Source organism: Balaenoptera musculus, chromosome 13 (assembly GCF_009873245.2).
Source record: "Balaenoptera musculus isolate JJ_BM4_2016_0621 chromosome 13, mBalMus1.pri.v3, whole genome shotgun sequence".
Lineage (NCBI taxonomy): Eukaryota > Metazoa > Chordata > Mammalia > Artiodactyla > Balaenopteridae > Balaenoptera > Balaenoptera musculus.
The window spans coordinates 51,042,900-51,054,645 of record NC_045797.1 but is presented as its reverse complement, the minus strand read 5'-3'; the positions used below and the strand labels follow the sequence as shown (position 1 = coordinate 51,054,645).

General features: G+C 40.1%; 1 protein-coding gene across 1 annotated transcript; it reads right to left on the bottom strand.

Annotated features, from left to right (window-relative positions):
- Positions 1–434: 434 nt before the first annotated feature.
- On the bottom strand, positions 435–2,384 carry LOC118905765 (40S ribosomal protein S20-like). The gene is made up of 2 exons (XM_036872567.1): positions 2,374–2,384; positions 435–819 (listed from the first exon to the last, which is right to left on the bottom strand). The coding sequence occupies exons 1-2, from the start codon at positions 2,382–2,384 to the stop codon at positions 435–437; spliced, it is 396 nt and encodes a 131-aa protein (XP_036728462.1).
- Between the last annotated feature and the right edge of the window lie 9,362 nt (positions 2,385–11,746).

The window sequence follows — 11,746 nt, the reverse complement described above, 5'->3', positions numbered from 1 at the left end:
GCGGAGCAACTAAGTCCGTGCACCACAACTACTGAGCCTGCGCTCTAGAGCCCACGAGCCGCAACTACTGAGCCTGCATGCCACAACTACTGAAGCCCATGCACCTAGAGCCCGTGCTCCACCAACAAGAGAAGCCACCGCAATGAGAAGCCTGCACACCGCAACGAAGACTAAATAAAAAAAAAAAAAACTGTATACCATGTGATCTAATTTTTTAAATTAAATGTTCTATAGCATTCTAAATATGAATACAAGCAAATATTCTAGAAAAAAAGTAAGTATATGTGGATTTATGAGTGATTATGGTTTCCTTTTTTTATGATTTTCTTCTTTATGCTTTTATATATTCCTCCAAGCATGTGTTATTTTCATAATTATAAATCGGTTTGGAGTTGTTTTTAACATCTGATTATCAATTTATTAAAAAGGTTGGTTTAAGCATCTGCAATGGTGACTTCAGCCTCGACTCCTGGCTCAATACTGATGGAAGTAATCTGCTTGTCAATCTTAGAAGGACTGTGCAAGTCAATGAGTCGCTTGTGGATCCTCAACTGAAAACGACCCCAAGTCTTAGAACCTTCACCACAAGGAGTTTTCCTTGTAGTTATTCTCAGAGGCTTGGTAGGCATCCAAACGGGTCCTTTCACTTTGAGATTGTTTTTCTTTGCACCTCTGATCAGGTTAGCACAGACCTTCTCCAAAGACTTCACGTTGCGGCTGGTTAGAATAATTTTAATTCGGTGAATCCCCACCTCTGGCTCCACCGGAGTCTTTCTGGTATCTTTAAAAGCCAAGGCTGTGGTGAGGCTTCCTGACCGACTCGTTCAGCGAGAGTGAACAGCGGTGAGTCAGGGAAGCGGGCAGTCCGGGGCTCCGTTGCAGCGGCGACGGGCGATCGTGTCTTCCTCAAAGAGCCAGTTTTGTTTTTTGGTTTTTGGTTTTTTTGACCCACGTAGGTTTGAGGGGAAGCTGAAGTCCATGTGGAGGTGAGATCCATCAAGTAAAGCTGACTGCCCAGCAGGCGGCTGATGCCACCTTCACCTCTAGTCTTACCATCTACTGGAGATGCATAAGTTAGCAGCATCAGTTAGGAAACTGTGCTTCTACCAGCCAGTCATCTATCTTGGGCAGAGCTAGCTCATGGGGAAGTGGTGTAGTTCTCTGGGTTGCAGCCTGGCTCTGCTATGCGCTACCACTCTCTCTACTCTTGGGAAGCTACCTGACTGCCCTGCATGCATTTATAAAACGGAGGCAGTAATGGTAACACTTAACACCCATTTCAAAGAAGGAAGGTCCCCTGTAAAGATGAGCATTCAATTACAAGCTTCTTTTGGAATCAGGCGGAAGTTAGTAAGTGCCAAAGTTTATCTGATACACAAATAAACATGTCTTTTTTTAAATATTTATTTTATTTATTTGGTTGTGCTGGGTCTTAGTTGCAGCAGGTGTGCTCCTTAGTTGCGGCACGTGTGCTCCTTGGTTGCGGTTGGCGGGCTCCTTAGTTGTAGCATGCAAAATCTGAGCTGTGGCATGCAAACTCTTAGTGGCAGCACGCATGTGGGATCTAGTTCCCTGACCAGGGATCGAACCTGGGCCCTCTGCACTGGGAGCGCAGAGTCTTAACCACTGCACCACCAGGGAATTCCCACAAATAAACATTTCTGTTAGCCTTCATGACTTAGACATAAACTTTAGGGTTGACATCAGCATTCAGTGGGTTAATGCATATATCCAATCAATGATTTCACAAATTATTGAAATATTGTAGCTTAAGGTCTAAATTGTTACAATTTCTTAAAACTGGACTTGCATGAGAAATTAAAATATAATAATATGGTACTTAATTATTAACCAAAATGCTCTCTCAGCTGAAATGCTTACCCCTTGGGCTGCCATGAATGTGTTCAAATAAGAATCATTCTCTTTGCTGTTAAGGAGAAGATCAGTATCCAGACTGAACTTTGGAGCCCTGAAAGAAAAGCAATTAACTTCTCCTGAAAGATTCTTCTGGGAATTAGTTCATGAACTCCCCAGACCTCAGTCTCATGATGGATTTGGGTACCACAATGTATCTTTCTTCTGGAAAGCTTAATGTTGTACGCTAGTATTATTGTCTGGTGTTAATATGCAGCTCTTTATTTTTTAACTTCACGTGTGTCTGATCTCTCCCAGCTGGGCTGGAGGTTCTTGAGAACAGGCTCTTTTTCTTTTTCTTCCTAGACGCCATTAATTACTCCCTGGATGCCATTAAAGCTTAGTACAGTGTTGTATAACTTAAATAATTTAAGTACTTAGTATATATGTATTAAGTAAACAAGTTACAATTTAATGCCAAGCCAGCCCTGTGCTTCAGGGCGGTGATTTGACAGGTACCGAAAAACCATGCTACCTCAAACACCTCCCTCAGAGACATGCTTCTATGCTTAAGATTCCTATCATCACTTGCCTCTTTTGGATAACAATTGTCTCCAGAAGGCCTGAATTAAAATGTAAATATCTAACCTTGGAGATGTCACTCACTAGCGCATTGTCTTTAATAGTTTCCTAGCAGGGAGCTTGGGCCTAGGATTAGGTCCAGGGAAAGAGCCAGAGAACCTAGCATCCAACTTTGGGGTGCAGATTACATGGAGTACCCCAACAACGTCTGTGACAGAGGAGGGGTGGAGCACAGAGCAGGAGTCCACTGGGCTGGGCATCTGTGGGGTGGGGCCGGGAACGCCTAACTGGGCCAAAGTGCATCTCCCGAATGGAGCTATAGCATAGAGCCTTCGCAAACTAACACAGCGCTGCTGGGTATGAACCAAGTATTAGAGTGAATTCCCATCTGACCAAGAGGCACAAATGACTGGTCCAAGGGTACACTCGGAGCATTGTCTGAGTGGTGACTAGAAGCTGGGTCAGTGCTCTTTGCAGGCTGTTCTACTTTCAGAAATAAGTGCTGATTTCATTGCAATTGCAATGAGAACCTAAAGCAGGAGAGCAGAGGAGAAACAATTTGGGAGGGAACCAGAGGGCTTTATTAACTCAAGCCCTCAAGAGTCATGGGGAGATGGGTCGATGTGGTGTGGCCCTTGACCCACAACCAATATAGCTTCTGAATTCTCAGCCATGTGTACATAAACATACATGTCCACGTGCAACATACCTATGCTCAAGTGCCTCCACATATATAATTCCAATTTTTTTTTTCTATAAGTTTTCTGCTAGGGTGAGGTAGGAGTCAGAAGTCAGCAGCATCCCAAAGTGAATGGAAAGGTCATGGCTACCAGACAGGGTCCTCTCTCCTCTACCAACCCCCAGCAGGAAGCAGACAGGGAGGGTTCCAGTGGTTGTAAGGGCTTGGCTGCTTTATTACGTTCATTCTTATGGGCGTTTTTACAAGAAAGTACAAAATATTGTATAGCCTCTCAGTTAGAAAGTATGACATCCTATTTTAAAGAATGAAGGCCCCCTGTAAAGATGAACACGTATCTACAAGCTCCTTTGCGAATTAATCCAAAGTTATTAAGTGCCTGAGCTTATCTGATACACAAATGTTTATTTCTCTAAGTTTTGACAACTAAGACATAAGCTTTGGGGTTGATAGCACTGAAGCTACATGACGTGGGGAAAGAGTATAGGTTTTGGTGTCACAGACCTAGGGTCAAGCCTTAGCACCACCATTCACTAATGAGATTTTGGGTGTTACTTAACTTTGTTTAACCAGTTCTCTCACTTGTAAAATGGAAATAAGTGATACAGTCTCTGTGATAAGATAATGTGAATAATGTGAAGATAATGTGAAGAATGCACCTTGTGAGTGCGTACCGAATGTTCATTTTCTCTTCTCTTCCTTTCTAAATGGTCAGCTGAATTAACAAACCACTAAGGAAGATTTCTGACCAGGAGCCAAATAAGGCTCTGAAAACTTTTGAGGGTAAGAAGAATCCAAAAAAATAAGCTGAAAAAGAGAAAACAGCCTGTTTCATTAACATTTACAATGATCTAGAACTGGGTAGTAGCCAGACCAATCCAGATCCTATTAATTCTACACACTGGAGTTATCGGTGTGGGTATATGTCTCACCACTGAAGCTGGAAAGTCATCGACTGAGAGCCCTAATTCTGTCTTACTGAAACAGAATCTCCACAGAAGTAGAATGGAGACCCACAGTTTGATTGTTGATTAAAACAGAATCATTTTAATCTCCCCTCCCCTCCCCTCCAATTGGTTCTGAAATATCATTAGGTAATTTTGGATCCCCTTAAGGCTTACTCATTGGCCAACTTTCGCATTTTTGCCCCCACTTTATGCCCCCAAATGAATTTACCTATGCTTTCAGATGGACCTATTTCTACAGGGTGAACTAGCTTGGATGGCATATAAGCTGAGCTACGGCTGTGTCCTTATCTATACTTGTGAAATTCCACTGGTTAGCGATCTCCATTCAACACACCTACAGCTTTCTCCTACAAAGCCTTTTGGACCTAAGGATAGAAGCAGTGTGATGTCCTCCATGTTCACATGGCTTACTAACCCTTCATCAGTCTGAGATATTCTTTGAACTATTCGCAGCATTTAGACCCGCATGCTATTTTTTCTGGGCTGTCTTTTTGACCAAAGAGGAGATAGAAATTGGTCCCTAACAGTACTCCAACTGTGTAAGTGACTCAACTCACCACGCATTAGCTCCTAGCTGTATTCCAGCAAGTTCTGTCAGCAGCTGACCACAGGGGAAAATGCTAACTGTAGATTTGTTCTCTACAGGACTTTGTATCATCACCATCATCACACCACCCCTATTATAACCTGCTGCTTGTTCACCTAATAAATCTTTTGTGGAAATGATAATGTGGTCATTACTTTACCACAAGACTTCCTTACAAACTCCTGGAAGTTCCCATTCTTTTCTTTTTACAAACAGGGAACCAACAAAGAGATGACATGCCCTCCCTCCCCCCTCCTCTATCCACATCAGTGACTGATGATCCTTAGCACTAGGACAGGGGACAGCCCAGACTCCCTGGAACATTGTCAAACCGAGTACTTTCTGAGTCAGTACTATATACAGTGATGTGTGTTGTATGTGGTTCAGCTGGACTGTGACACTTGGTAATTCACTCATCCTGAGTAGGAGTACCAATGAAATTAAGTTTGTGACATTTAGTTCATTCTTATCACACATCTTGATTTTCTAGGGACTTCTCAGGGGTCCCTATTGGGACATACAGATAATTCCAGACAGGAAAGCAATCTAAGTGTGCATTTTTATCCTTTGTTGTTTCCTTATCATGCTTTGTAAACTGCCAATGGATTCATTCTCAACCAGCAACATGAGAACCCAGGGCCACCATCCTGTTGGGCCCTGTCCAGTTACCAGGAGAGGGAACTTCCTCACAGTTGTGTATGTATACTTGGTTGCTTCAGAGATGTCATTAAACATGAACACTGAAAAAAGCTCTCAGGTTTCATCAAGGCTGTTGCCAACACCATAAATGACCCATCATAAAGACCCCACCCCTCTCTGATACTGATAAGGCAAAGGTTAAGGTCCATCTCTGTTTGTTACACTCTTATTTCCTTCTGTCTAGGCCAGAATACAATTTCTGGAACCAACTGATTCCTCTCTCATCTGTCTTTAAGAACACTGTATTCTTTTTACACTGTTGAATTAACTCATACACAAAGTAAATGCCCAATATTTATTAATGATCATGACTCAATCATTCAGGTGGTTATGAGCTAAGACTGGTCACTCCATAGCCCCTATCTTACCATGCTCTCCCAAGAGACCACAGCCACCCCTCTCCATAAGATTGTCACCACCACTACACTCTGCGGGGGTGGGCAGTCATCCTGAAGCTCCTGGACCTTCCTACTAACTATCCAAAATGCACACATCTCAGGCTGATTTCCCATCTCCCTCCAAGAGCCTGTCAGGTTAATCCTGTCATGCTTTATATCTCATTTGCCTCAGTCACTGCCAGGAAAACAAGCCCTCTAGGAGACCCAGCATCAACACTGCACACTCATCCCAGAATCCCTGAGTTCATCGCCTAATCTGATCCAACCCTTCCCTGCCCTCCCTGAACTCTTCCACTGTGCCCTTTGCAACCCCAGATCCGTCACCATCAAACATCCTGATAACCTCCTCTTCTTTGAACATTCCCTCCATCTCCTGGCAGTAAGTGAAACTGGTGGTCCCTGATTATCCCATCTCCCGAGCAGCCCTCTCAGGTAGAAGGTACTCATATCCCAGGCACCTAAGGGCCAGGGGGTATAGTAGGTGTGCTGCTTGTCATTTCCAAATTATTTCTTTCCTCTCCTCCTTCTAAACATCCAGCTCCTTTGAAGTCCCTCCTATCACCTCCTGTCCTTCCAGATCACTTACTCAAGAACTCCCATTGTCACAGCTCTTCAACCTTGTCTGGCAGCTGCTTTTCTCTCCTCTCGTCTTCACTTCCAAACCCTGCTTAGGTCCCACGGCCCAGCATTTTCATCCCACTTCTGCAAACATCTTGCCTAACAATCTTGTCCTTCTCTCTTCTGTCATATTGGCCTGAAATATCCCATTCTCTTTGAACCCAACTTCCTACCTTCTCAGAGCCTGCACCCAAGCAGCTGGTCATTGCTGGAGGAAATCACACAAAGTAGTTGATAGATTTCACTTTGAGTTGGTGATCATGAACCTCAAATGAACACTGCATACTGCCTGGCAAATACTATCAAGTTTTCTGGGAAAGTTCACTTTCCCACTCTAAAATGACTTTCTCCATTTTTCCTCAAAATCTCCCACATTGCAAAGTTTTAAGGAAAAATAGAATGTTTACATAACCTCAAAGTATCTCCCCCAGAATATCTATTAAAATTCTGATGGTTTTAGGGAACTCCCTGGTGGTCCTGTGGTTAGGACTAGGTGCTTTCACTGCTGGTTTGGGCCCTGGTTTGATCCCTTGTCAGGGAACTAAGATCCCGAAAGCCACGTGGCATGGCCACCCCAACCAAAAAAAAAAAAGCAAACAAAAAAACCCAACTCTGATGGTTTTTTAAAATTAATTAATAATTTATTTTTTGGCTGCATTGGGTCTTCATTGCTGCATGGGCTTTCTCTAGTTGCCGCGAGCGGGGCTACTCTTTGTTGCAGTGCGCAGGCTTCTCATTGCAGTGGCTTCTCTTGTTGTGGAGCACGGGCTCTAGGCACGCAGGCTTCAATAGTTGTGTTACACGGGCTCAGTAGCTGTGTGGCTCACGGGCTCTAGAGCGCAGGCCCAGTAGTTGTGGTGCACGGGCTTAGTTGCTCCGTGGCATGTGGGATCTTCCCGGACCAGGGCTCGAACCCTTGTCCCCTGCATTGGCAGGCGGATTCTTAACCACTGTGCCACCAGGGAAGCCCTGATGGCTTTAACATCTGTCCACAGTTTCTTTTATACTTCATCATTCAGGAGGTGATACTTAACTTCCCTCCCCTTGAGTGTGGGCTGGATAGAGTGACTCAAATGAATAGAGTATGAAAATGGAAATGCAGCAACTTCACAGTGGGAAAACCTGGCAGACACCACCCTATACAAATGATCCAAGTAATAAATCATGTTGATATCTTGTACCCCCGATACGATTCAATGAGAAGTGTGTAACACCTCTGCGGCATTCTTCCCCCAAACACATAACCTCTGACTACTCATGAGAAAACCTCAGACAAACCCCAACTGAGGGACATTCCACAAAACTGTACTATACAAAATACTCTTCACAAGTGTAAAGGTCATGAGAGAAAAGGAAAGACTGAGAAGTTGTCACAGATTGGTAGACACTAAGGAGATATGATGCCTTAATGCAATATGGGACCTTAGATTGGATCCTGGAACAGTAAAAGATCATTAGTGGAAAAACTGGGAAATTCCCAATAAAGTCAACAGTTTAGTCAATAATATTGTACCAATGTTAACTTCTTATGGTTATGTGAGATGCTAACACTAGGGGATACTGGATAAAGGACATATGGGAACTCTATACCATATTTTCATCTCTTTCATAAAATCTAAAATTATTTCAAAATAAAATTTAAAATAACTCATATCTCCTCATCCTCATACCCTTCTTGCAGCTGGTCACCTCACCTCATACATCCTTGATAAAATAAAATGGTCAGAACAGTTTCATTGTCCACCACCACATTAGCTAGTATATCTGCATCTGCCTCCATCCTTCTGTTATGGTAGGAAACTGTCCCTGCTCTTCTCAAGGGCTCACCCCTCCACTCTGGGTCCCATCCTCTCTCCTCTCTCCCTTTCTCAAAGTTGTCCCTCCTCTAGCTATTCCTCATCTCCCCTATTTCGTCAATCTCCCTTCTCTCCTGGACCATTTCCGTCACCATAGAAACATGTTATATTATCCCTCAGATTAATAAGACCCTTCCTTGAGCCCTCATGTCTCTCAGGTTACTACCCTATTTCTCTCATTGCCTTGGCTACATAATTTCCAGGGCCCAGTACAAAATGAAAATATGGGTTCCTTATTAAAATATTAAGAATTTCAATATTGTTACAGTAGAGCATTATACCAAGTATGGGGCCCTTCTAAGCATGGGGTCCTATGTGACTGTGCAGGTTGCATACCCATGAAGCTGGCCTTGAGTGCTAGACTAGGCAAACTAATTTATGGTGGAAAAAATCAGAATTGGGATTGCATCTGGAAGGAGCAGGGATTGATTTGAAAGAGAAAAATAGAACTTTCTGAAAATGATGGTTATATTTATCTTGATAAGAGTCCATATCACAGGTGCATGAATTTGTCAAACTCATTTAATGTTACACTTACATTTTTTTCCTTCTTCTTTCACCACACCAAAAAACCCTCTAAGCAAACACTGATCTCTACATAATGATATACGTACTGAAGTAGTTAGAGAAAAATGTGTAATGAAGCCTGCAGTTGACTTGGAAATGCATCAAAATAATAAGACAGATGAGTAGATAAATGGATAGTTATGTGATACAGCAAGTACAGTAAAACATTAATGGTATAATCTAAGGCTGGATCTCTTCTCTCAACAACTGATAGAAGTAGACACAAAATCAAAAGGAATTTACAAGACCTGAAAAATACCATCAACCAACCTGAACACTCCACCTCACAAAATAGTTATTCTTTTCAAGCGCGCATGGAACATTCACCAAGACAGACCATATGCTGGGGATGAAAGACACCTTAAGAAAGTGGTTGCCTCTGGAGGAACAAGAATCAGGACAGGAAGGAAGCTCTTATTTTTTATTTTAAACTTTATAGTACTACTTGACTTTTATACTATGTACATGCATTTCTTTGATAAAAGTAAAACTTTACTGTATTATTTTAATTATAATAGATATCACTTAATAAGCATGTACATATTGATATTAATGTACTAAATAGCATACTAAGTGCTTATTATGTGGTGCTTTGTATTTTATAAAATAATTTCAGGGGTAGAAAGATATGAAAAGGGTTTTTTCATGGAAGGGGTTAGGCATTTTGCTTTGGAGACAAAGTTTACTTTAATGACAAACATAATGACACTTGATAAAAATTATACACACATATGGATATGTATTAAGGTGGACTCTGAATATACAGACTATTTTTATAAACCTAAACCAAACTAAATAATATCTCCCACTCTGCAGAGAGTACATCCTATGAAACCAGGTTCTTTAGGATATGTGAGAAGTAATGAACAAGTAGTATGAATACCAAACTGTTAACAAGGATTATCTAGGAGAGACAGGGGTTTGCTGAATAGTGGTCAAAAAGAGCTTTCATTCTTCATTCTATATAATGTACTTTTGTTTTCTACTAATGTATTATTCATGAAATAACTAAAATTTTAAGAACTAGTAGCCCTTTATAGCAAATGTTTACACATTACAGTCTCCTCTAGCCATCTGCAAGAATAACATTCATCCCATTTAAGGTTTCATTAAATTTTACATATTACACACATATACACACACACACATGCTCTAAAATCTATGTGAAGAAACTATACTATAGAATATTAAATAAGTAATTTTCTTAAATAGTACCCCTAGTTGTTTCTTTTTAAGGAACATGATACTAACTTTTCCCCAATATTATTTATATTTAACATGTTATCTTTTTGATTTAGAAGTATCTCTTAACATTCAAGAGAAAGTCACAACCAAAATCCCTATCCTAGCAATACTTTGCACTACCCATTATATCTTTTCTTGACTAGTTTCTCTCCTTTTCTATCCATTCTTTAGCTTTGATGTTGGTTTTTTAACAGGGTTCTTAACTGACAGACTGCAAGAGTTTGGTCAGAAAAGTTTAAATACAATTTTTAACACTGTCATATTTTTTCTTAGTCAAATATATATCAAACTGACTACTGTGAAAATTAAAAAGCAACATCTGTAAATTTTAAGAACAATCTAAAGAATATACTTAGGTAGGAAATCTTACCAAGATTTTACGAAATGTTCTTAAATACGGCACTGGAACTAAAAAAGATTCACAAAGCATAAAATGAGAGCAATTTTGAGCAGTGACAAATTGAGAAGGTGTTAAAAAGCTATAAAAATAAATAATATCTTGGATGTATACTCAGATACTATGAGTCAGATTAGTGTGGTGTTTTGTCATTTATTTAATAATCATGTTTATTCAATTCACATTATTGAAATGAACCATTTAATAAACAGCTGTCAAGTTATAAAAAGATGGGGTTTTTCTTAATTAGGTAGGTAACAGATTTAGACCTGGCAATGGAACATTTTGCAAATAAAGCCACAATAACCAGTTTTATTCTTGGGAAAAGTGTGTGTAGTTTGGGGGCTGAAGGTAGTGTGTACCTTCCTGAAAACATCCAAAATGCAGAAGATAACAAAAATCTGGTTGATAGTTGTTCCTGACTTGATAGTACTATTCTTTTCATTTAAAGAAATTTTTGAACAGATCACAAAGTTCCAGAACTAGGTCTAGCTCAGATTTACAGATTTAAAATATTGATAGGATTTCCTTAATATGTCAATAATCAAATAGTTAAATAACTTATTTAATGTCCAACTAAAATCACATTATACTGGTATTTACTGCAACAAAGTTATTATTTACATTAATCAACTGGCAATAGGCGGGTACAACACACTTAAATTATTGCTCAATAAAAGCATAATCCATGACTTGATATATATTTGTAAAAATTAATCAAATTTAGTTGAATCTTCAAATTGCCTGTTCACTTTTCCTCTTTTGAACTTTCTCCGATGATTTAAACTGAAAAAAAAAAAAGACTTTTAAAAACAGGTCATAATGATATTACAGCTAACAAAAATACCATTAAAAACACTTAATACTTTTAATAATTATTAAAAGCTTCAAGTCACTACACTTATTTTAAGAGTGTAACCACAGCGTATTGTAATTTGAATTCATTTGCACTGAAATAAATTATTGTCCTTCGTTTCTATTTCCTTCTATTTTCGAAATACTCATCAACGTTGTTCTCTAATATTAATCGACCCTGGTAATCTCAGTTTCCAGCATTTCGCTCTATGGGAACACCTTCAAGTGCTAAAAAGGCTTATAAGAAAAAGAAAAGAATTATTGAGAATAATTATAAAGATCACATGAATTTGTCATCCCGAGAGCTAGGCACATTCTTCTTTTTTTCTAGTTTCAAAGGAGTACAATTAAACGGCCAGGTAAAGCTCGAAGGTCTTTTTTTATTGTGCTTGGGACGGTCTTCCGCTTCTCTTTGTATTCCATT